At 38.4% G+C, this 26,765-nt stretch overlaps 1 protein-coding gene and 1 non-coding gene across 3 annotated transcripts in view; both read left to right on the top strand.

The window, feature by feature from the left end:
- The window catches only part of LRCH2 (leucine rich repeats and calponin homology domain containing 2), a 108,692-nt gene that overhangs the window by 73,681 nt on the left and 8,246 nt on the right, over window positions 1-26,765 (top strand). Inside the window, exons 15-20 of one of the 2 annotated variants that reach the window (XM_026478858.4) lie at window positions 4,372-4,416; window positions 6,755-6,805; window positions 9,806-9,863; window positions 10,627-10,739; window positions 10,929-11,066; window positions 11,221-11,298. In XM_026478858.4, the coding sequence (XP_026334643.1) occupies window positions 4,372-4,416; window positions 6,755-6,805; window positions 9,806-9,863; window positions 10,627-10,739; window positions 10,929-11,066; window positions 11,221-11,298 (483 nt within the window). The remainder of the gene's footprint in view (window positions 1-4,371; window positions 4,417-6,754; window positions 6,806-9,805; window positions 9,864-10,626; window positions 10,740-10,928; window positions 11,067-11,220; window positions 11,299-26,765) is intronic. The other variant, XM_026478860.4, reaches the window with a different exon arrangement.
- On the top strand, window positions 7,146-7,274 carry LOC113241299 (small nucleolar RNA SNORA35). Its single transcript, XR_003311521.1, has one exon. It is a non-coding gene; the product is annotated as a small nucleolar RNA SNORA35 (small nucleolar RNA).

The following is a 26,765-nucleotide window of genomic DNA, read 5'->3' as shown; positions in this document are numbered from 1 at the left end:
GAGTTTGTGCACAAGTTATTGTCTCTCCTGTGAAATTAAAATAAGCTTCAGAAGTGAATTGACCTTTTTTGTTTCTCTGGTTTGTAAACAGGTCTTTACTATATTATTTGAATTTAGATATAGTAAACTTTAGTTATTCAGACTAATACTAATTGAGGACAGCTGAATTGATTCAATAAAAGTTGGACTTATAGAATATTCTCAATCTATGCGTATATTAGGTTTTGGGTGTTAGGACCTTTAAATCTGTGCAGTAGTGCAAACTAAGGAGTTCCTTTCTAAGTTTTCATATATAATGAATATTTTTAATTAGAAGTGTAGTTGAGTAATAGTAATACAAGTCTCATTATCTATGTTCTTGACCTCATTACACTGTTTTCTTCCTTTATCAGTTATTCACTCTTCTACATTCTTTCCATCTCTTTACTTTCCATCTATACATGGGCTCAGACCTCTGCAGTTATCCCCAAGTCCCCTTGCAGCTGTTGCCTTGTCTCTTTTCTTTTATGGCCAGACTTACCATTTCTGTATCTCCAGTTTCTGATCACTCCTTAACCCACCACAGTCTGGCTTCTGCTTCCATTTCTCCATTGAAATAGCCCCTTACCTAGAGCTTAACATGTACCTAAGAATTTGACAGTGATGGCTGCCACGTCTCTCTTCTTGAAACTCCTTTCTTGGTTTCTATCTCATTTTTCTTCCTTGGTTCTTCTGTGTCCTTTGGATGTTCTTGTTTAACTTCTCTTGTGACTTTGCTTCTGCTTGCTCTTAGGGCCTCATCCTCTTATCATCACCCTAAAAACTCTCTCTGAAGCTTTTATGACTCCAGATGTCTCCTCTTCTGGCGGGTCTAAATTTACATCCCATAGCTTTTTTCCTGGTCTCCAGACCTGTGTTTCTAATTTTCTGGATGTCCTACATATATTTCAAATTTGATATATCTCTCCCTCCTGCTCCTCTCCCCCGTGGAACTTGCTTCTCCTCTCTGTTCTTTATTCGAGTTAATAGTAGCAGTATCTCTCCGGTTGTCTGTGCTCTATACTTCAGTCCTCCTGGATCTTTCCTTCTCTCATTCTTCTCACCTAATTGATTACCAGGATGTTAATTATATGTTCTTTCTCCAATTCACCGTTTCTTCTCCATCTCTACTGCCCTTGCTTTTGTTGGAACCCTCATTCTTTCTTGTCTATGCAATTGCAATAACTTAATTTGCTCCCCTTTCTGTAGTTTCACAGTCCTTAGAGAAATCCCTGGTTTAAATTTTTTTCTTGGCTCTCTATGACCAGTAACACAAAGTTGGGACTTCTTAAAAAAATTTTTTTAATTTTATTTTTTTATTTTAAGAGAGAGAGATAACATGAGAAGGGGGAGGTCAAGAGGGAGAAGCAGACTCCCCACTGAGCAGGGAGCCCGATGTGGGACTCAATCCTGGAACTCCAGGATCATGACCTGAGCCGAAGTCAGTCGCCCAACCAACTGAGCCACCCAGGTGCCCCAAAGTTTGGACTCTCAAAAAACTACAGACACCATGCTCACCTACTTCTCTAAGTTTTATTACCTGTCACAATTCACTCTCCTCACTAGCCATACTGCTATTATTTTTAAAAGATTTATTTATTTATTTATTTATTTATTTATTTATTTATTTATTTATTTTTAGAGAGAGAGAGTGAGAGAGAGAGCATGGGTGGGGAGGGGCAGAGGAAGAGGGAGAGAGGAATCTCAAGCAGACTCCCCACTGAGTGTGGAGCCCAGTGGGGGCCTCAGTCTCACAACCTTGATTTTTTTTTTTTTTTTAAAGATTTTATTTATTTATTCGACAGGATAGAGACAGCCAGCGAGAGAGGGAACACAAGCAGGGGGAGTGGGAGAGGAAGAAGCAGGCCCATAGGGGAGGAGCCTCATGTGGGGCTCGATCTCACAGCACCGGGATCACGCCCCGAGCCAAAGGCAGACGCCCAACCGCTGTGCCACCCAGGCGCCCCTCAGTCTCACAACCTTGAGATATGACTTGAGCCAAAACCAAGAGTTTGATGCTTCATCGACTGTGTCACCCAGGCACCCCACCATACTGCTACCCTTTGTTTTTTGCATAGGCTGAGCTTTTTTATTCCTTTGTGTTTTCCTTCTTCTGAGAATGCCCACAAGCCCCTTTTATTCCTGGCAAACTTCTAATCATTCAGGAATTAGACATGGTAGTATAGCATAGTGGTTAAGAGCCTTGGCTTCTCGGATCAAAACACTTTGGTTCCAGTTTTTAACTTGGATATTGACTAACTGTGTGACTTTGACAAATCACCTAACCTTGCTGAGCTTAATTTTTTTCTATCCTCAAATGACTCTAATAGTATCTTCTTTTACAGGATTCTTAAAACTACCGAATTACTTGATAATGTGAAGTGGTTATGAGAATAACACTTGCCACAGAATATACATTTAAGGAATCAAATGTCCTTCTTTTGTTTTGTTTTTGTACCAGTCATTTTTTATCAGGTATTAATTCTCAGTTGAAATAAGAAAGGATTCAGCAAATACCAGGGATGACAAAGAAGGTGATGGTCAGGAATGCAGACTGAGCCCTCCACACTGGGCCCTCTTCAGTGGTACATGTGTAGCTGTTTATTTTTTTATTTTTTAAGTTTTTTTTTTTTAAAGATTTTATTTATTTATTTGACAGAGATAGAGACAGCCAGCGAGAGAGGGAACACAAGCAGGGGGAGTGGGAGAGGAAGAAGCAGGCTCCCAGCGGAGGAGCCTGACGTGGGGCTCGATCCCATAACGCTGGGATCACGCCCTGAGCCGAAGGCAGACGCTTAACCACTGTGCCACCCAGGCGCCCCAGCTGTTTATTTTTTAATTCCTTGTATGATAGGCAGTAGTTGAAAAGCACCTAAGGTGCCAGCAACATAGAAACCCCAGTGATGTTCCCTTTCTTTACATTGACAGACTGACTTGTAATACTGGTAGTAACCTCTTTGAAACACTCCAACAGTGCCTTTAGGGGTGAGATCCTGCAACAGTATTCAACTTGGCAGCTTCTTTGTTTTGACGTCCATGAGTTTCTTCTCCTTTACTGTTATGACTAATGCCATCTGCAGGTCCTAGGGTCTGCCGTACAAATGTCACTCTTTTATTGAAGTAGAATAGAACCAAGAATACATATTGTCAGCAAGCATCATGCCTAGGGATGGCACGTAGGTTTTTTCCTACAGACCAACTCCATTCAGTGGCTATCTGGAACATTGGGTTGCAAACATATTGAGACTATGTCTGGGGTCAGCTGGAAAGAGCACCCTGGTAGATTAGTGATAGTTGTCATAAATCACTGGAGAGACAATGAAGGAATTTAGGTCTGGTATTCGTAATCCCTAATACTGCTTGCCTCCCAGTCTGTGGTTGAGCTATCAGGTAGATTATCTAGTTTTCCAAGAGTTATGGAATATAAAGCTATATAAGTAAAGGCCATTAAATAGAACTTTGAATGCCAGGTAAAGAAAAATTGAACATAATTTGAATGTAGGTTTTTCAATAGGGGAGTCATGAGTTGCAAGTAGTGTTATGAGTGTGTTAATCTGCCACTGATTTGCAGGATTATTTGTGGTGAGGAGGATTTAGGAATAAGAACCCTAGAGGACTTTACAATAAGAACTCTAGTGATTGTCACACTGTATTTCTTTGATTCTGGATTCTAAAAACAAGCGCTTTTTCACATACTAGCATTTTTTATTTTAAGCATATGACCTTGGTGCCTCAGTATAAAATGCAGATAATAGTATTTACTTTAGCTTTGTTAGGACGATTAAGTGGGTTGATACATGTAACACACTTTTGTCAGTGCCTGGTGTATAGTAAACACTTATGTAAGTATTAGCTATTATCACTATTACTGTTATTGTATAGTCCATATATATACCTAACATAATGGTTTTTCTTATCTGAAATCAGTAGGTTTCTTAACAATAGATGGCATTTTTGAATGGTGAAATTACTCACTAGGTGTGAGGTAGTGGGGGCCTAGGTTCTTCAGAGAGACATTACAGAAAGAATTGACAATGATGTTTTGGATATAGTGGATTAAGAAAAATGCAGAGCTTAAGACAACCTTCAGATAGAAAACCTGAATGAATGGGAAGTGGACTGGCTCAGTAAGGAAATGTTAACAGATATATAGAAAGATGCCTTGCACATGAAAGCACTGTATATGTTAGCTATTAGTAAGTGGTAGGACTGTTTAAACTGTTATGTAATTAAAGTTAGTGTCAGATAATTTAATAAAAGTACCAAAATATGAATAAATGTCACATATAATTTACTGGTAGAGAACTCATATGTACAAAGAAAAATAAACTGTGTGTTTTAAATATTTTTCAGTATAAATCATCAAGGAAGAGTTCAAGTGGCAATGAAAACGATGAGGTGAGAAAAGAGGGTAATTGTAACAATTATTTAAAATGTTTACTTTTCATATGTAGTTGGCTCATTCAGAGTAAAATGTAATACCTCTGTCAGTTTCTTGGTTAGTGATTTAAGGCATGGGTTTTTTCCAATAATAAAAACCGACCATCATCATGCAATTATTAATTATTAATTATGTAATATTATTACATAATGTGTATATTACATATGTAATATATTACATATATTACATAATTATTAATTATGTAATTTCCATGTATCCTTTATTTTGACAGAATTTCTAGTAGTTCAGTTTTAGAATTTTATTAACATTTGTCTTTTACATTTTCTCATCTTTTGTCTTCCTAAATCAACCTCGTGGTCAGTTGAGATTCTTCTGGAATTTATTAATCGTTTTCTACAAATTTTGTGTACTGTTTTAACATTTGAAATTAAATTGCTACAGTTTGTGCGTTATTATAAATTTCTCTATCTTGCCATTTTATTATTTATGTATTTTTAAAAAAAGATTTTATTTATTTATTTATTTGACAGCACAAGCAGGGGGAGCAGCAGGTAGAGGCAGAGGGAGAAGCAGACTACCCACTAAGCAGGGAGCCCGATGCAGGGCTTGATCCCAGGACCCTGGGATCAGAACCTGAGCCGAAGGCAGACACTTAACCAACTGAGCCACCCAGGCACCCTTATCTCACCATTTTAAATTATGCAGCAGCCTAGCATTTTTAAAATGATAACGGTATCATCACCATAAATACTTAAGCTTTGTATCTTTTTGATTGGAGGGATTGGTAGTTAATTTGATGTTGAGTACTTGGCAGGGCTTCTGAAAACTTTAATTTTAGGAAATGGCATCACATGGAAAATGTTTGTTGAACCCTGAGCTAGAGGTGCAGCTTGACTATCATTGTTCCTGCCCCTTTGTATTTTATATCCACTTTGGTCCTGCCTGCCTTAATATCTAATCAGTTACCAAAGACCTACTTTTTCTTTCTGATACTGAAATATTTTGAATACATTTCCCACCTGCGTTTCTGCTTTCTCTGCTCTGGCAGAGGCCCTTAGCATTTTTTGCCTGTATTACCGCAATAGCATCCTTGTTCTTTTCCCTTTCTCTAGTCCGTTTTCCTTCCTGCAGCCCTAATGATTGCACCAAAGAACACAAAAATGGGCTCAGGCAAAGCTTCACCGTGTCCCTGTCACTTGGAAGGTAAATTCTTGGTCCTTCCTGATCAGGCCTCTGCTTTAGCACATCAGCCTCAGCTCATGACGTGTCTTGCTTTCTCTTTCTTTCACTGTATTCTCCAGCAATGTGGACTGCTCAAAGGTTTTCTTTCATTTTTGCTTCTGTGCCTTCGTCCTTGTCCTTTCGGACATCTTGGAATGTTGTTCCCTTCCTTCTCTTTCTGGTAAACACCTGCTCAGTTTTTCACTTTCTCAGGAAATTCGCCTTTCTCCACCACCCCTGCCATTTCCCCAAGTGCTCCTTACCTGTGCCTCATAATATGCCGCGCATAGCTCTGTCACGGTACTGAGAAGGTTGTATTACCTGTACAAATGAATCTCTTTTCCCCCTAGACCGAGAGATCCTTGAGTGGATGATATTTTACTACATTTTAATATTCCCACTGTCTAGCACCTTGTCTGACCTATAGTAGGCAGTCCATAATCTTTTGTTGAATAATGAATAAATGTCCTATGTGGTATGCATATTCAAGGTTAAATGTGAAGATTTTTGTATTTGGTTGGTAGTAGTCATTCAAAAAACATTGATCATTTAATACTTTATGCAGTTAAGTTCTTTGTAATTACTTCTACGTCTATATTAGATACACATAATTTTCCACATAAAACATTCTTACTTGGGGTGATGGAATTTTTGTATGCCTCCATGTACCTCTTTCAGATTGTAGCATCTTGTTGGCATTTCCCATCAGTAATTAATCCTACATATGGATCTCTTCTAAGAACTATGGAAAGATTCTTTTCATTTTTGTTATTTAAAGGAAATAGATTTATAGGAATATTTGATGTGGATAGATAGTACTTCTGATACCTTAAAGTGCTTATGAATCAATCACCTGGGGATCTTATTGAAATATTGAGTCTGGTTCAGCAGGTCTAGGGTTGGCCTGAGATTCTGCACTTCTCACAGGCTCCAAGAGGGTGCTGATGCTGTTGGTTCTCACAGACCACACTTTGACTGGCAAGGTGGTTGATGGTGTTTTCCAGATTCTTCCTTTATCAGTTGATCAAAACAATTTTCAGTTTTTCTTTTACATGTCTAAATCATCATTTGTATTTTAATTTCATCTTTCATCTTTTTATTTTTATATTTTAGCAAGACAGTGATAATGCTAATATGTCACCACAATCTCCGGTATCATCTGAGGTACAAATTCTGTTTTTATATATGATTACATAGGTTTCTTCCTTGTCTCTTCTCTCTAATATCATCTTTCTTTTTCTTTTAAACAATATAATTTATTCACCCTTATTAAACAATCCACAGTAGGTGAATTCGTACAAACCTAGCCTATAAAAAATTCTAAGACCACCATCTTTTGTACAAATATTCATAATAATAATATCACCTGAATTACTTACTGGAAAATGCCTATAGAGCATAGAGAAGACTTCACCTTATAAAATTCTTATGTTGCATAATTCATCTATATTTTGAAATAAATGATAAGAACAGCTTTGCAATTTTAAATTTGAAAGAAGTACGTCAGCATTGTGCAATGGCCTTTGGTTTTTCTCGTAACCAGTTAGGCCTGAAAGCAATGCAAGAGAAACTTCCTTTTTCCACGAGAAACTTCCCTGCGGTGGGTTGTTCCTATCGACAGGAGGGTACACATTTCCTGGCATCTTAAACCTAAGGGGGAGCATAGGGAGAAGGGGTGGATGAAAGTTAGCATTTGTGAGATCTCACCCAAATATTCTGGTGGCTTGAGTGATCAATTCTTCTAACTTAGTTAAACCCATTGCTTTACAAGAGATAAATTTAAAAAAAATTGGAGCACTATCATTTCTACTTCATATTACCTTATTCAGTATTCTAAAAGTGTTTTGGCATTAGTAAATAAATGATTATATATTCACTTGGTGAATTGGTGAATTCAGAACTTTGTCTAAATGTTTGGATCATCCATATTCATTATCTAACTTTGGTTAATTACATAGATAGTATTTCATTTTATATAGGTGGTGTCAATTTTTTTTTAAAAGCCAAGATCATTTGTCTTTTGTTTTGGGTGAGTTGCATTACAAAACTTTTAAATGGATTTGGATATTAGCTTTATAAACATGTTTCTAAATTATTTATATGGCAAGTAAAATGGCTTGTGTTCTTTTAGAAAGTAATTTAAGTTAGAATATCCTAAAATTAGTCTTTATCACATGCTCTTGTTAATCCTTTCTTTTACTTTCAGTTATAATAAATGTAAGCATATCAGTGACTAGTTCCCTAGTTGCCTTATGATTTTATGATCTGTGCTCATGGGGAGAGTATTACTGCCAGTTTTCTTAAATAAATTATATTGCTTTTATAATACATTTTGCTTACATTTGGGTAAGTGAAATTTTGGGGAATTTATAATACTTTATTCAAAATAATGAAGACAAACTGTGAGCTTGTGGATGGATAGGGTGATGAGCATGTGTTTTGGTGGCTCAACTAACATTCAACTTGAACTGCATATAACATGTTAATCAACAGAAGATTTAGAGAATCAACAAAATTCTGATTACTTCCATTTCACCTGTGAAAGAAAATGGTAAAAACAATATAGTATTATTTTTAAAAAATTAAAAAAATATTTAAGTAGGCTTCACACAACGTGGGGCTTGAACTTATGACCCTGAGATCAAGAGTCACATGCTCTACTGACTGAGCCAGCCAGGCACCACTAGTATAGTACTATACTGTTTTTTTTTGTTTTTTTATTTTAAGTAGGTTCCATGCCCAGCTTAGAACCCAATGCAGGGCCTGAACTCCTGACCCTGAGATCAAGACCTGAGCTGAAATCAAGAGTCAGACACTTAACCGACTGAGCCACCCAGGCACTCCTAGTACTATACTATTAACAAAGTGCTTGCCTGTACATTTGAACCTAAAGTTGTCCCATGAGTTGGGTATTATCATGATTTTATAGCTAAAGAGATTGGTAGCCTTTCCCAAAGATCCCAGTCAATAAATGGTAGACAAATGACTGAGGCTCAGACTTTAGCTGCTTCACAGTTATTGCAAATATTAAATAACGTATGACTGAAATTATGTTTTCTTATCACTGTACAATTTCTAAAGTGCTTTCTTTTCATTATCTTAGTTAATGTTCACACAAACACCCCATCTTAAATATGAAGAAATAGTCCCAGAAATTAAATTTTTTTAAAGATTTTATTCATTTATTTGAGATAGAAAGAGAGCACAAGCAGGGGGGCAGAGGGAGAGGGAGAAACAGGATCCCCACTGAGCAAGCAGGGAGCCCAATGCAGGGCTTGATCCCAGGACCCTGATCATGACCTGAGCCGAAGGCAGGTGCCTAACCGACTAAGCCACCCAAGAGCCCTGAGAAATTAAATGTTTTGCTCAAAAGTTAGCCTAAGCTTTCTAATTTTGTAATTTTTTCCCCTAGATTTTTAAAATATACTATTTCTTTCCACAGCACACCACTATGTGAAAGCACTTCAAAACAATGTATTCAAATAGATGATAATTTATCATTTATTAGTATCACCTTTCACCCCCTATCAGTATGAATGTGCAGGTTTGCCTCATTTTATCTACTAAATGTCAAGCCCATAGTAGATACTGAGTGAATGTTGCTAATTTCACTTATTTTTTCACTGAAACGTATTTCACTTTGTGGAGGCTTTAATCTGGTTCTTCATTAAAAAAAAAAAAACAAAACTATTTATTGTTTTTTTTTTAAGATTTTATTTATTTATTTGAGAGAAAGAGCGAAAGAGAGTAAGAGAGAGAGCACAAGCAGAGGGGAGGGACAGAGGGAGAAGCAGCTCCCTGCTGAGCAGGGAGCCAGATGTGGGGCTCCATCCCAGGACCCTGGGATCATGACCCTAGCTGAAGGCAGATGCCTAACTGACTGAGCCACCCAGGCACCCCCAGTACCTGTTTATTTTATATAATTCAGTAATTTTTACTTATACTATGAGAGAGAAGTATTTAAAAGCTTATGTAGTCAGATCAATTAGCAAATATTTGTAGACCTTTTAAAAGTGAAATGTATCAATTTGAATTGAAATGCATTTTGCTTTTCTGTACTCCACTAATTATGGAAACAAATACTTCTAAAATTGAAATGGATATGAATAACTACCTTGGTTATTTTAAAAGAAAAGTGGTTTTATTTCTTTTCTTTTTTTTTAGGAATATGATAGAACCGATGGTTTTTCACATGGTCCTTTTGGCTTGAAGCCTAGATCAGGTAAGTATATATTCTGCAAATAAAATTTTTTGGTTATATGTGAAACTAGAGTTTTTCAGCTTAAGTGGGATTGAGTCCATAGTTTTAAGTACACATAGATTCTTTCCCCTCTCCTAAAAGTAATTTTCTCTTAACCTTATTTGTCTTTCCAATTCCCATTCCCCATTTCTTTCTTCCTCTTTACCTTCAAGCTCCTGAAACCTCAGCTTTTTGCCTTAGATATACTGCAGTCTTATTTCTACTCTACTGTGACTGCTATTAGAATGACCACTCTGCCAGCAGACCAAACACTGTTTGAAATTATAGCACTCCATTATATTGTGGTTTTAAAAAGGGATCTTTTCGCATTTGGCAAACCCAAAAGAAAATGGATCCATGTTACTTGGCAAGGTATTGAATTATAGTTTTTATTCCTGAATAACTGTATTGACCTTCAAGAATAATTTCCTTTTTCTTTAAAGGTAATAAAGGCTGATTTATGTTCAATAATTTTTAACCTGGATCATAAGTTTCTAATAACGTATGTTTAAATAAGAACACGTATAGGTGGTAGAAACCGTTACAGTTGTCTTCCCTGTTGCTTTCAATTGTGCAGATAAATAGATTTCAATTATATTCTATAAAAAATATTTAGAATGTATTAATAAGTAATAGTGTTTTATGTAGTTTTGTACTGATTCTTTTTTATCATGCCTCTTTTCTCACCGCTGGTTGAGTCTTCTTATTAGCCTTGTGATAAGCTAGGAAATTTCTGTTTTTATAGCTTTTAGCCGCTCATCTCGCCAGGAATATGGGGCAGCAGATCCAGGATTTACAATGAGAAGAAAAATGGAACATCTACGGGAAGAACGAGAGCAAATACGACAACTTCGCAATGTAAGTAAGCTTGACCTTACAGATCTGCTTTGTAGAAATGGATATGGATTTAACTTGGAAAATTAGCAAGATATCTGAATTTTATTTGCAAAGCTTTTTAAAATTTGGAGTATATAATGATTAGTAATATAAATTTATAGCATATATATTTACATAAAATATCTGTGATTTATACCTGTTTCTTTATAGAATCTCGAGTCCAGGTTAAAAGTAATTTTGCCTGATGACATTGGAGCTGCACTGATGGATGGGGTTGTTCTTTGCCATTTAGCCAATCACATAAGGCCACGCTCTGTAGCTAGTATTCACGTGCCATCACCAGCAGTGGTAAGTTTTGTCTGTAGTTTGTTAGTTCTCTAAAGAAAGGTAAAGCTTCTTGAAACCTTCTTTAAATAATATACCTCAATAAAATTAAGTTTTATATTGGTAAATTTCTGTATAAATATGCCTGAAAAAATGCCTTTTTCCTTTTCCTTTACAGCCTAAACTGAGCATGGCAAAATGTCGAAGAAATGTAGAAAATTTTCTTGATGCTTGTAAAAAGTTGGGTGTATCACAGGTAACTGTTACTTTTCTAACAAAATGATCATTTAAATATTAATTTATTATGTGCATACTGGAGTTCTTCACAATCAGATGAATAATGCTTTCTGAACATGAAAATGAATACCTTCCTTTGGTACGTTTTACTGAGTTCCAGCTTTAACCGTAGCAGTTATCTAATGAATGTGCTTAAGCTGCTTTTAAAGTCATTTATAAAACAGCTACGTATATGGAAAAATTCTGTAATCATACATATCATTGAATAAACATGACATAGTGGCTATATTAAAACTTGATCGTGATGCAATTGCTACTTTCATTTTTCCTGCTGACAGACATTTGGACTCCATTGTAAATCTTTGGGTAGACTCTGATTGGAAGATGAGCATTCAGTGTTAACTATGTTTTACTTTTTAAAATGTTTTTAATTTTTAAAAAATATTTTATTTATTTGAGATAGTGAGACAGAGTACGAACAGAGCAGCGGGGTAGAGGGAGATGGAGAAGCAGGCTCTCTGCTGAGCAGGGAGCCCAGTGCGGGGCTTGATCCCAGGACCTGGAGATCATGACCTGAGCCAAAGGGAGGTGCTTCTACTGGGTATTTACCCCAAAGATACAGACGTAGTGAAGAGAAGGGCTATATGCACCCCAATGTTCATAGCAGCAATGTCCACAATAGCTAAATCGTGGAAGGAGCCGAGATGCCCTTCAACAGATGACTGGATTAAGAAGTTGTGGTCCATATATACAATGGAATATTACTCAGCTATCAGAAAGAACGAGTTCTCAACATTTGCTGCAACATGGACGGCACTGGAGGAGATAATGCTAAGTGAAATAAGTCAAGCAGAGAAAGACAACTATCATATGATTTCTCTCATCTATGGAACATAAGAACTAGGATGATCGGTAGGGGAAGAAAGGGATAAAGAAAGGGGGGGTAATCAGAAGGGGGAATGAAACATGAGAGACTATGGACTATGAGAAACAAACTGAGGACTTCAGAGGGGAGGGGGGTGGGGGAATGGGATAGACCGGTGATGGGTAGTAAGGAGGGCACGTATTGCATGGTGCACTGGGTGTTATACACAACTAATGAATCATCGAGGCTTACATCGGAAACCGGGGATGTACTGTATGGTGACTAACATAATATAATAAAAAATCATTAAAAAAAAAAAACAAAAAAAAAAAACAAAGGCAGGTGCTTAACCGACTTAGCCACCCAAGTGCCCTTGTTAACTGCGTTTTAAACTTTATTTAAAATGGCAAATTGGAAATCTTAGTAACATATTATGATATTTCATGGGATAAACTTTGTCAGAAATTTGTAGGAATTGGCTTATGTTTCACATAATAATTGCAGTACTATAAAATTGACAATTAAAGCAATATTGTAACTGTATAATAAAAGCAAATAATTAAAATATTGCTTTTTTAGAAAACATTTTAGGCCTAACGTTAAGATGATTGACTGTTGAGAGGACATGGTGTTGTTAGCAGATCACAATATAGTTATACTTTTCCCTTTTATTTTAAAAATTTATTCTTATTGAGATATAATTGACACATAATGTTGTGTAACTTTGTTGTACGGTGTGTTGATTTGATATATTTATATCTTTTTTTTTAATGTTTTTTTATTATGTTAGTCACCATGCAGTACATCTCTGGTTTTTGATGTAAAGTTCGATGATTCATTAGTTGCGTATAACACCCAGTGCACCATGCAATACGTGCCCTCCTTACTACCCATCACCAGCCTATCCCATTCCCCACCCCCGTCCCCTCTGAAGCCCTCAGTTTGTTTCTCAGTTTGTTTCTCAGAGTACATAGTCTCTCATGCTTCATTCCCCCTTCTGATTACCCCCCCTTTCTTTATCCCTTTCTTCCCCTACCAATCTTCCTAGTTCTTATGTTCCATAGATGAGAGAAATCATATAATTGTCTTTCTCTGCTTGACTTATTTCACTTAGCATTATCTCCTCCAGTGCCGTCCATGTTTGAGACATCATTCTTTTTGATAGCTGAGTAATATTCCATTGTATAGATGGACCACATCTTCTTAATCCAGTCATCTGTTGAAGGGCATCTCGGCTCCTTCCATGATTTAGCTATTGTGGACAATGCTGCTATGAACATTGGGGTGCATATGGCCCTTCCCTTCACTACGTCTGTATCTTTGGGGTAAATACCCAGTAGTGCAATGGCTGGGTCATAGGGTAGCTCAATTTTTAACTTTTGAAGGGACCTCCACACTGTTTTCCAGAGTGGCTGTACCAACTTGCATTCCCACCAGCAATGTAGGAGGGATCCCCTTTCGCCACATCCTCTCCAGCAATTGTTGTTTCTTGCCTTGTCAATTTTTGCCATTCTAACTGGCGTAAGGTGGTGTCTTAGTGTGGTTTTGATTTGAATTTCCCTGATGGCTAATGATTTTGAACACTTTTTCATGTGTCTGTTAGCCATTTGTATGTCTTCATTGGAAAAGCGTCTGTTCATATCTTCTGCCCATTTTCTGATTGGTTTGTTTCTCACATGTTGAGTTTGAGAAGTTCTTTGTAGATCTTGGATACCAGTCTTTTATCTGTAGTATCATTTGCAAATATATTCTCCCATTCCGTGGGCTGCCTCTTAGTTTTTCTGACTGTTTCCTTGGCTGTGCAGAAGCTTTTTATCTTGATGAAGTCCCACAAGTTCATTTTATCTTTTGTTTCTCTTGCCTTTGGAGATGCGTCATGAAAAAGATTGCTTTGGCCGATGTCCTAGAGGTTGCTGCCTATGTTCTCCTCTAGGATTTTGATGGATTCCTGTCTCACATCGAAGTCTTTCATCCATTTGGAGTTTATCCTTGTGTATGGTGTGAGAGAGTGGTCAAGTTTCACTCTTTTGCATGTAGCTGTCCAATTTTCCCAGCACCATTTATTGAAGAGACTGTCTTTTTTCCACCGGATGTTTTTTCCTGCTTTATCAAAGATTAGTTGCCCAAAGAGCCAAGGGTCCATTTCTGGGCTCTCTATTCTGTTCCATTGGTCTGTGTGTCTGTTTTTGTGCCAGTACCATGCTGTCTTTGTGATCACAGCTTTGTAGTACAGCTAGAAATCCGGCATTGTGATGCCCCCAGCTTTGTTTTTCCTTTTCAACAGTTCCTTGGCGATTGGGGGCCTTTTCTGTTTCCATACAAATTTAAGGACTGTTTGTTCCAGTTTTTTGAAAAATGTCCTCGGTATTTTGATCGGGATAGCATTGAAAGTGTAGATTGCTCTGGGTAGCATGGACATTTTTAACAATTTTAATTCTTCTGATACATGAGCATGGAATATTTTTCCATCTTTTTATGTCTTCCTCAATGTCTTTCAAGAGTGATTTATAGTTTCTAGAATATAGGTCCTTTACATCTCTGGTTAAGTTAATTCCAAGGTAACGTATGGTTTTTGGTGCTATTGTAAATGGGATGGATTCCCTGATTTCTCTTTCTTCAGCCTCATTGTTCGTGTATAGAAATGCAACTGATTTCTGAGCATTGATTTTGTATCCCGCCACATTACTGAATTGCTCTATAACTTCTAGTAGTTTGGGAGTGGCTTCTTTTGGGTTTTCCATATAGAGTATCATGTCATCTGCGAAGAGAAGACAGTTTGACTTCTTCTTTGCCGATTTGGATACCTTTGATCCCTTTTTGTTGTCTGAATGCTGTTGCAAGGACTTCTAGTACTATGTTGAATAATAGTGGCGAGAGTGGGCATCCTTGTCGTGTTCCTGATCTTAAGGGAAAGGCTTCCAGCTTGTCCCCGTTGAGAATGATATTTGCTGTAGGCTTTTCATAGATGGCTTTTATGAGATTGAGAAATGTACCATCTATTCCTACACAGGAAAGGATGCTGTATTTTGTCAAATGCTTTTTCTGCATCTATTGAGAGAATCATATGATTTCTGAATTTTTGTTTCTGGATAAAATCTAAGACACTGATAGATTTGCGAATGCTGTACCAACCCTGCATCCCAGGGATGAATCCCACTTGGTCATGATGGATAATCCTTGTAATGTATAGTTGGATTCTATTAGCCAGGATCTTTTTGAGGATTTTGGCATCCGTATTCATTAGGAAAATCGGTCTATAATTCTCCTTTTTGTTGGGGTCTTTGCCTGGTTTGGGGATCAAGGTAATATTGGCCTCATAGAATGAGTTTGGTAGCTTTCCTTCTGTTTCTATTTTTTGAAATAGCTTTAGGAGAATAGGTATTATTTCTTCTTTGAATGTTTGGTAGAATTCCCCAGGAAAACCATCCGGGCCTGGAGTTTTGTTTTTTGGAAGGTTGCTTATCACTGTTTCAATCTCTTCATAATTAATTGGCCTGTTTAAAAAATCAATTTCTTCCTGTTTCATTCTTGGTAGTTTATAGGTTTCCAGGAAGTCCTCCGTCTCTTCCAGATTGCTTAATTTATTGGCATAAAGCTGTTGATAAAAGTTTCTAATAATCCTTCCAATTTCATTGGTGTTGGTTGTGACCTCTCCCTTTTCATTCATAATTTTATTAATTTGGGTCCTTTCTCTATTCTTTTGGATAGGTCTTACCAGTGGTCTGTCAATTTTGTTAATTCTTTCAAAGAACCAGCTTCTAGTTCTGTTGATCTGCTCTATTGTACTCCTGGTTTCTAATTCATTGATTTCTGCTCTAATCTTGGTCAACTGCTTCCTCGTGCGTGGATTAGGCCTGTCCCTCTGTTGCTGTTCCAGCTTCTTGAGGTGAGAATATAAAAACTGCATTTTAGAATTTTCTCTTCTTTTGAGTGAGGCTTGGATGGCTATGTATTTCTCCCTTAGGACTGCCTTTGCAGTATCCCATAGGTTTTGGACCATTGTGTTTTCATTCTTGTTGGTCTCCATAAATTGTTTAAATTGATTTTTGATTTCCTGGTTTATCAAATCATTCCTGAGCAGGATGGTTCTTAGTCTCCAAGTGTTTGAGTTTCTTCCAAATTTTTCCTTGTGTTTGAGTTCAAATTTCAAAGCGTTGTGGTCTGAGAATATGCAGGGAATAATTTCAGTTTGGTATCGGTTGAGACCTGTTTTGTGTCCCAGAACATGGTCTATTCTTGAGAATGTTCCATGGGCATTAGAATAGAATGAGTATTCTTTGGTTCTGGGGTGTAGTGTTCTATATATATCTATGAGGTCCAATTCGTCGAGTATGGCATTCAAAGCTCTTGTTTCTTTGCTGATTTCTTGCTTAGGTGATCTGTCTATTGCTGATAGTGGAGTGTTGAGGTCCCCTACTATTAACGTATTTTTATCTATATGTCTCTATTGTGGTTAAGAGTTGGCTTGTGTATCTTGCTGCTCCCCTGTTGGGGGCATATATATTTATAATTGTCATATCCACCTGTTGGATACATCCTTTAAGAATAATATAATGCCCTTCTGTGTCTCTAACTATAGTTTTTAGTTTGAAATCCAATCTGTCTGATATGGGAATTGCTACCCCAGCTTTCTTTTGAGGTCCATTGGTGTGAAAGATGGTATTCCATCCCTTTACTTTCAGTCTGAATGTATCTTTAGGTTTATAATGAGTCTCTTGTAGACAGCAAATGGATGGGTCATGTCTTCTTATACAATCTGCAACCCGGTGGCATTTTATGGGAGCATTTAGGCCATTTACATTGAGACTGATTATTGAGAGATATGATTTTAATGATGCCATGTTGCCAGTAAAGTCTTTGTTTCTGTAGATTGTGACTTCCTGTTCTGTATCACTCTTGGGGCCTTTTTACTTTTATACAACCCCCCTTAATATCTCCTGTAGGGCTGGTTTCGTGGTTATGAAATTGGTCAATGACTGGTGATTCTGGAAGGTCTTTATTTCTCCATCAATTCTGAATGACAGCCTTGCTGGATAAAGGATCCCTGGCTGCATGTTTTTCTCTGAAAAAGCTTTAAAAATGCCCCCCCCAACCGTTTCTCTCATTCCAGGTCTGTGTAGACAAGTCTGACGTAATTCTGATACCTTTGCTTTGCTACGTGAGAAATTTCTTTGCCCTGGCCGCTTTCATTACTGTATCCTTGGATCTAATATTTGTGAAATGCACTATGACGTGACGTGGCGTAGGTTTGTCGTGGTTGAACTTGGGAGGGGTCTTCTCTGCCTCTTGGACACAAATGTTTGTTTCCTTTGCTAGATTAGGGAAGTTTTCTGCTACAATTTGTTCAAATATCTCTTCTAGACCTCTGTTTTTCTCCACCCCCTCAGGGATGCCGATGATTCTGACATTGGAACGTTTCATTGAGTCAGTATTCTCCCGTAACCTACATTCCTGTGCGTGGATTTTTGTGAGTCCAGATTCTATTTTAGCTTTTTCTTCTAGAAACCCATCCTTCAATTCGCCGATTCGTACTTCTGCCTCATTCACACTGGCCGTCAGAGCCTCTAGTTTTGACTGCATTTGGCTCATAGAATTTTTAATTTCTGCCAAATTTGCTCTCATTTCCGCCCTTAGAGATTCTATATTCTCATTAACATTTTCGTTAATATTTTTTTCAAGTCTACACATCAATTTTACCATTGTTACTCTGAATTCCATTTCTGATAGTTTGGTTATATCCATATCCATTAGTTCTGTGGCAAAGGCCACAGAGTCATTGTCTTTTCTTTGCTGGGGGTACTTCTCCTTCTCATCATTCTGATGAGGAGAGGTTGCGGGGTTGTCCAGAGCCCAAATTATTGACCGGGACCCAGGCCGTGTGCCCTTGTTTTATAGGGATCTTAGGGATGTGGGCTTCTTGATTTTTCAGCCTGCCTTCTGTGTTCTGGGGGAGGGGCCTGCCGCGCCGATACTCAGGCAACCCTGTTTGGGTAGAGTCTCCGTGTCCCCTGCGAGGGGGGATGGGGATGGGCACTCTCTGAGCCGGTATTTCTAGGCTTTTGTTCTCTGGCAGCTTTCCCTGGCGGTTTGCTGTGCCTCTTCTGAGAGTTAGAGCAGCAGCGGCCGAATTTCAGCCTCTGTCTCAGAACAGAGGGATCGCGGCCCATTCTCTACTAATGTTCTGGCCACTTTAACTCTGTTTCTGTTGGTGCTGCTCAACCCTGCAGAGTCCCGGGATGTGCGCCCCACACCCGGCGTCCTAGCCCTCACTTCCAGGGCCAGCTCATCTCTGTCCTTTGTGTTTCTAATACCGACAGCCGCCCCGCGCGCGCTCCGGAGCTCCTGGTCTCAGTCTGGTTCCAGTGAGCGCACCGGAGTTCCGGAGTTCCGTGAGAAGTCTGGTGGCGAGCGCTCCCGGCTCACGGTCTCAGTCCGCTCTCTCGCGGGTGCCGTCCGCCAGTCAGCCCGCTCCCCCGTGCAGGTGGCTACCGCTTCCTGGCGCCCCAACGTGGTGGCTCCCTCCCCCTTCTGTTTATCTTCCGATATCTGTGCGCGGTTTCACGGCTCCCCGCTTCGTACCTCAATCCTCAGCGCTGGAGATGTTCATTTGTAGAGATCAAGATGCATCTTCCTGCATCTCAGGCTGATTCCGTGGATGTTCAGGCTGGTCTCGTACTTATCCAGCTCGACTCGGGACCGGCTGAAAAAGGGGTCCCCTACTCCTCCACTATCTTAGCTCACCTCCTGTTGCATTTACTATTTAGAGTTGTATATAAATGGAATGATAGAGTATGTATGATTATTTTCTGGCTTTTTTCACTCAGTATAATTGTTTTTAAGACTCATCCGTGTTGCATGTATAAACAGGTCATTCCTTTTTATTGCTGAGTAGTATTTCATTGTATGACTATATGACAGTTTGTTGGTCCATTGACCTGTTGATAGCCTTTTGGTTTGTTTCCAGTTTTAGGGGACCACTTAGACAAATAAGACAGCTATGAACGTTTATATACATGTCTTCAGATATATACATTCTTCAATTTGGGGTGACTATCCAGGAGTGGAATGACTGGAATATATGGTCAGTGTGTACTTAACATTATAAGAAAGTGTAATACTGTTTCCCAAAGTGGTTGTACCATTTTATATTCCTATCAGTAGTGTATGAGTGTTTTAGTTCCTCTACGTTCTCAACAAGGATTTAATATAGTCAGTGTTTTTGTCTTTTTTTAGTTTTTGCCATTCTAATAGGTATGTACTGGTTTGTCAGTGTGGTTTTAATTTGCATTTCCCTCAAGACTAATGATGTTGATCATTTGTTCAAGGGCTTATTTGCCATTTGTATGACTTCATTTATGATGTGTTCTAATCTATTATCTGTTTTTTAATTGGGTTGTTTTCTTGTCATTGAGATTGAGATTTCTCTACAAAAAATGGACAGAGTCCTTTATCAGATGTGTGAATTACAAATATTATAGCATAAGTCTTTGGCTTGTCTTTTCATTTTCATTATAGTATCTTTCAAAAAGCAGAAGTTCTATATTTTTTGAAGTAAAATTTATCATTTTAAAAAATTCTGCTTTTGGTTTCAAACGAAAGAAATCCTTGCATAACTCAAGGTCACAGACGTTTTCTCCTGTGTTCATTTCTAAAAGTTTTATAATCTTTTCCTTTTTATTAAGATTTTATTTATTTATTTGAGAGAGAGAGATAGCGAGAGAGGGCATGAACGGGTAAGAGAGGGAGAAGCAGGCTACCCACAAGTAGGGAGCCCGATGTGGGACTAGATCCCAGGACCCCAGGATTATGACCTGAGCCGAAGGCAAACGCTTAAATGACTGAGCCACCCAGGCATCCCTAGAAGTTTTATAATTCTAAGTTTTACATTTACGTCTATGATCAAATTTTAGTTAATGTTTGTGTATGTTGAAAGATATGGATGGAAGTCCTCTTTTTTTTAGACCTGGGATTGGGCACACACATTGATTTTTTTTTTTTTTAACATTACTGAAATTTAATTAACATACTGTAAAATTCACTGATAAAAAGTATATAGTTCAGTGGTTTGTTGTATAGTCACAGAGTTGGGCAACAGTCACAACAATCTAAGTTTAGAATATTCTTTTCCTTCCAAGTTTTTATTTAAATTCCAGTCAGTTAACATACAGTGTATTATTAGTTTCAGGTGTAGGATTTAGTGATTCATGACTTACATACAACACCCAGTGCTTATCACAACATGTGCCCTCCTTAATACCCATGCCCCTGTGCACCTCCTCTCCAGCAACCCTCAGTGTGTTCTCTATAGTTAACAGTCCTTTTTGCCTCTCTCTTTTCTCCCCTTTGTTCATTTTACGTTTCTTAAATTCCATATGTGAGTGAAAACATACGGTATTTGTCTTTCTATGCCTGACTTATTTTGCATACCATAATACTCCCAAGCTCCATCTATATCTTTGCAAATGGCAAGATTTCATTCTTTTTTTATGGCTGAGTAATATTCCATTGTGTATACCACTTTGTCCATTCATCAGTGGATGAACATTTGGGCTTTGTCCATAATTTGGCTATTGTTGATAATGCTGCTATAAAAATTGAGGTGCATGTATCCCTTCAAATCAGTATTTTTGTATCATTTGGGTAAATACTTAGTTGTACAATTGCTGGATTGTAGGCTAGTACTATTTTAGAGTTCTTTTATTTTTAACTCTTTATTTTTAACTTTTTGAGGAACTTCCATACTGTTTTCCAGAGTGGCTGCACCAGTTTGCATTCCCACCAACAGTATTAGAGGGTTCCCCTTTCTCCACATCCTCACCAACATCTGTTGTTTCCTGTTGTTAATTTTAATCATTCTGACAGGTGTGAAGTCATAGCTCATTGTGGTTTTGATTTGTATTTCCTTAACGATGAGTGATGTTAAGCATCTTTTCATGTGTCTGTTAGCTATCTATCTTGATGTCTTCTTTGGAGAAATGTCTGCTAATGTCTTCTGCCCATTTTTTAACTGAATTACTTCTTTTTTGGGTGAGTTTGATAGTTCTTTATAGATTTTGGATACTAACTTTTTGCCAGATAAGTCTTTTGCAAATATCTTCTCCCATTCCGAAGGCTGCCTCTTGCTTTTTTTTTTTGTAGTTTCCTTCGCTGTTCAGAAGCTTTTTATCTTGAAGTCCCAATAGTTTATTTTTGCTTTTGTTTTCCTGTCCTCAGGGCACGTATCTGGTAAGAAGTTGCTACCGCCAACGTCAAAGTGGTTACTGCTTGTATTCTCCTCTAGGATTTTGATGGTTTCCTGTCTCACATTTAGGTCTTTATTACATTTTGAATTTTGTGTTTGGTGTAAGAAAGTGGTCACGTTTCATTCCTTTGCATGTTGCAGTCCAGTTTTCACAATACCATTTATTGAAGAGATTGTCTTTTTTCCATTGGATATTCTTTCTTCCTGTCGAAGATTAGTTGACCATATAGTTGTGGGTCCATTTCTGGGTTTTCTATTCTGTTCCATCGATCTATGTTTCTGTTTTTGTGTGGAGTATCATACCGTTTTGATCACTACAGATTTGTAATATAACTTAATGTCTGGAATGGTGATGCCTCCAACTTTGCTTTTCTTTTTCAAGATTGCTTTGGCTATTTGGGGTCTTTTCTGGTTCCATACAAATGTTAGGATTGTTTGTTCTAGCTCTGTGAAAAGTGCTGGTGGTATTTTGATAGGGATTGCATTGAATGTGTGGATCGCTTTGGGTAGTATGGACATTTTAACAATATTTTTTCTTCCAGTCCATGAGCATGCACTGCTTTTCCATTTCTTTGTGTCATATTCAATTCCTTTCATCAATGTTTTATTGTTTACTTTGTCAAATGTTTTTTTCTTTACCTTTTGACAGGATCATATGGTTCTTATCCTTTCTTTTATTAATGTGGTATATCACATTGATTGATTTGCTAATATTGAACCACTCTTGCAACCCAAGAATAAATTACACTTGATCCTGGGAAATGATTCTTTTAATGTACTGTTGGATTTGATTTGCTAGTATTTTGTTGAGAATTTTTTATCAGGGATATTGGCCTGTAGTTCTCTTTTTATGTGGGTTTTTAGTCTGGTTTTAGAATCAACATAATGCTGGCTTTGTAGAATGATTTTGAAAGCTTTCCTTCCATTTCTATTTTTTGGAATAGTTTGAGAAGAATAGGTATTAAGTCTTTAAATATTTGTTAGAATTTGCTTGTGAGGCCATCTGGCCCTGGGTTTTTATTTGTTGGGAGATTTTGGTCACTGATTCAATTTCTTTGGTGGTTATTGGTTTGTTCAAGTGTTCTGTTTTATCCTGTTTCAGTTTTGGTAGTTTATGTATTTCTAGGAATTTATCCATTTCTTCCAGATTACCCAGTTTGTTGGAAAATTTTTTATAATATTCTCTCATAATTGTTTGTATTTCTGTGGTGTTGGTTGTGATTTCTTCGCTCTCATTCATGATTTTATTTATTTGTGTCCTTTCTCTCTTTTTTTAAAGATTTTATTTATTTGTTAGGGAGAGAGAGAGAGAGAGAGAAAACAAACAGGGGGAGTGGCAGTCAGAGGGAGAAGCAGGCTCCCCGCTGAGCAAGGAGCCTGATATGGGACTTGATCCCAGGAAATGACCTGAGCTGAAGGCAGGTACTTCACCGACTGAGCCACCCAGGCTTCCTGAAGACTCTTTTCTTTTTGATAAGTCTGGCTAAGGGTTTATCAGTTTTATTAAGTTTTTTCAGAGAATCAGCTCCTGGGTTCATTGATCTCTTCTATTGTTTTTTTAGTTTCTATATCATTTATTTCTGCTCTAATATTTATTATTTCCCATCTGCCCGTCTGCTTGCTTTAGGCTTCATTTGTGTTTTTTTTCCCCCTAGCTTCTTAGGCTGTAGCATTAGGTTGCGTATTTGAGATTTTTCTTGCTTCTTGAAGAAGGCCTGTATGCCACATACTTCCCTCTTTTCCCTCTTAATGACCACTTTTGCTGCATCCTAAAGGTTTTGAACCATTATGTTTTTATTTTCATTTGTTTCCTTGTGTTTTTTTAAATTTCTTTTTAAATTTTTCTGGTTGAGCATTCATTCTTCAGTAGGATGTTCTTTATCTTCCATGTATTTGTGTTCCTTCCAAATTTGTTCTTGTGGTTGACTTCAACTTTCATAGTGTTGTGGTCTGAAAATCGGCGTGGTATGATGTCAGTCTTTTTTTTTTTTTTTTTTTTTTAAGATTTTATTTAATAGAGAGCATGGGCATGAGCACAGTCTGGTGGGGAGGGAGGCAGAGGGAGAAGCAGACTCCCCTCTGAGCAGGGAGCCTTATGCAGGGCCATCCTAGGACCCTGGGATCATGACCTGAGCTGAAGGCAGATGCTTAACCAGCTGAACCACCCAGGAGCCTCAATGTCCATCACTTTGTACTTGTTGAGGCCTGATTTGTGACCTAGTATATGATCTATTCTGGAGAATTTCCAGTTTGCACTTGAAAAGAGAGTGTATTCTGCTTTAGGATGAAATGTTCTGGATATATCTCTTAAGTCCCTCTGTTCCGTTGGGTCATTCAAAGGCATTGTTTCCTTGTTGAGTTTCTGTTTAGATAATGTGTCTATTGCTGTAAGTGGGGTGTTAAAGTCCTCTATTATTATTTTATTATTACCAATGAGTTCCTTTATATTTGTTATTAACTGTTTTGCATATTTGGGTGTTCCCAAGGTGGGGGCATAAATATTTACAATTGTAGATCTGGTTGGATCGACCCCTTTATTATAATTCCCTTCTTCGTCTCATGTTACAGTCTTTGGTTTAAAATTTAGTTTTTCTGATGTAAGTATTGCTACTCCTGCTTTCTTTTGGCATCCATTAGCATGTTCAGTGTTTCTGCATCCCCTCACCTTCAGTCTGTAGGTGTCTTTAGGTTTAAAATGAGTTTCTGGTAGGCAGCATATAGATGGGTGTTGTTTTTTATTCATTCTGACACCCTCTGTCTTTTGATTGGAGCTTTTAGTCCATTTACATTCAGAGCAATTGTTGATAGATATGAATTTAGTACAATTTTATTACTTGTTTTGTCATTGTTTCTGGAGATTTTCTCTGTTCCTTTCTTGTCTTTATTGCTTTTTGTCTTTGTTTTCCACTCCAGAATCCCCTTTAATGTTTCTTTTTTTCTTTTTTTAAAAGATTTTTATTTATTTATGTGACAGAGAGACAGCCAGCGAGAGAGGGAACACAGCAGGGGGAGTAGGAGAGGAAGAAGCAGGCTCCCAGCGGAGGAGCCTGATGTGGGACTCGATCCCGGAACGCCAGGATCACGCCCTGAGCTGAAGGCAGACGCTTAACGACTGCGCTACCCAGGCGCGCCCCCCCTTTAATGTTTCTTGAAGGGCTGGCTTAGTGGTCACCAACACCTAGTTTTTGTTTTTCTAGGAAACTCTATCTCTCCTTCTATTTTGATTGATAGCCTTGCTGGATAGAATATTCTTTGCTGCAGATTTTTCCCATTCAGCACTTTGAATATATCATGTCACTTTCTTCTGGCCTGCCAAGTTTCTGTGGAGACATCTTCTGTTAACTTTATTTGTCTTTCCTTATAAGTTAGGGACTTAATTTGTCTTGGTTCTTTTAGGATTTTTACTTTATCTCTATATTTCACAAATTTAACTACGATATGGCTTGGTGTTGGCTTGCTTTCGTTGATTTTTTAAAAAGGATTTTGTTTGTTTATTTGGATTGTATTTATTTATCTATCTATCTATCTATCTATCTATCTATCTATCTATCTTCCTGAGGGAGAGTAGAGGGAGCAGGAGAGAACCTCCAGCAGACTCCGTGCTGAGCATGGAGCCCAATGGGGGGCTCAATCTCATGACCCTGCCATTATGATCTGAGCTGAAACCAAGAGTTGGATGCTTGAGCCACCCACGCACCTCAGCTTTTGTTGATTTTGATAGGAGTTCTCTGTGCCTCCTCGGTCTGTTTCCTTCCCCAGATTAGGGAAGTTTTCAGGTATAATTTACTCAAATAAACCTTCTGCCCCTTTTTCTCTCCTTTTTGGACTCCTATGATATGATTATTATTACGTTTCATGGAGTCACTGAGTTTCCTTAATATACTTTCGTGATCCAAGATTTTTCTTACCTTATTTTTTTTTAAAAGATTTTATTTATTCATTTGACAGAGATAGAGATAGCCAGCGAGAGGGGGAACACAAGCAGGGGGAGTGGGAGAAGAAGAAGCAGGCTTCCAGCAGAGGAGCCTGATGTGGGGCTTGATCCCAGAACGCCGGGATCACACCCTGAGCCAAAGGCAGACGCTTAACGACTGAGCCACCCAGGCGCCCCTTTCTTACCTTATTTTGATCAGTGTCGTTATTTTTCATAATTCTGTCTTATATATCACTTGTTTTGTTCCTCTGCTTCTTCTATCCTTGTGGTAATTACACCCATATGTTTCGAATCTCAGTTATTTCATTTTTCATTTTGGCCTCACTGGTTTTAAGCTCTTTTCCTCTGCAGTAAGGGTCTTCCTGATGTCTTCTATGCTTTTCTCAAGCCCAGCTAGTATCCTTATAATTGTTGTTTTATATTCTGGATCAGGCATATTACTTAATATCTGTTTTAATTAGATCCCTGGCCCTGACCTTTTCTTGTTCATTCTTTTGTGATGAAATCTTCCATCTTGGCATTTTGTCTAGGTCTCTGTATTAGGAAAGCCTATTATCTTTCCTGCTTCTGAGATGAAAGGGTTTATGAAAAAGAGGTCATATAATGTCCAGGGCCTGGCTCTTCAGGAAGTGTCTCTGGTATATGCTGCGGGCAGTCTGCTACTGTGTTATGGCTGCTCTCTCCCTCAAATCAGTCCTCTGCAGAGTTTCTCCTTGCTTGCAGTGGGGAGTATATTTGGACCTTGGCCAGAGTGTGGCGAGTTTTAACTAGGTGTGTTCTGGTCTGCTTGTTAAAAGAGACCTGATGCTATTTCCACTAGAGCTGAAGCTTTGCAGAGTTTTATGGTCAGTAGATATGGTGTATGTGGGGGGTTTGTGCTGGTCTTCTGGGGGAGGGGCCTGTACTGCTCTGGGTTCTCAGGCACACTTGTCCTAGAAAAGCAGTACCAGAAGAGCACATGATGATGGGGCTTGGTGTAAGCAATTTAGGCAACCATTGTTGGCACTGTGCTGCTTACTGAAGTTAGTTTATGTGGAGGGGTGGGGGCATGAAATGGCACCAGCCAGCTCCTTTGTCCCCAGAGAGGTGAGGGGAGTTCTTGCTGTTCTCAGGGAAGACCTCAGAGAAGAGTGAATAATTTCCTTCATGTGCCCTAGGTGTTTTTCAGATTGCTGTTTTCACACTGTGTCCGGGTTGCTTGCCTTCCTGGAGCAGCGCAGTGTACTTTGGACTCTGTCCTAGCCAGGTCAACTGAGTTTTAATCCTCCAAACTGTAGGGACCAGGTGTGGGGGGGACCTGTGCTGGTCTTCTGGGGGAGGGTCTCGCTGGGCTAGGTTTGATGCGGGTTTGACCCAGAAGGGCAGTTGCACCAGAGTGCAGGAGTGTGGGGTTTGGAGCAAAGCGCACTGAAGGGCCAGTGTCCTGGTTAGCTGCCCTCATCAGGT

This window comes from Ursus arctos, chromosome X (assembly GCF_023065955.2).
Source record: "Ursus arctos isolate Adak ecotype North America chromosome X, UrsArc2.0, whole genome shotgun sequence".
NCBI lineage: Eukaryota > Metazoa > Chordata > Mammalia > Carnivora > Ursidae > Ursus > Ursus arctos.
The sequence above is the reverse complement of the archived record's forward strand: the minus strand, read 5'-3'. Positions and strand labels throughout refer to the sequence as shown.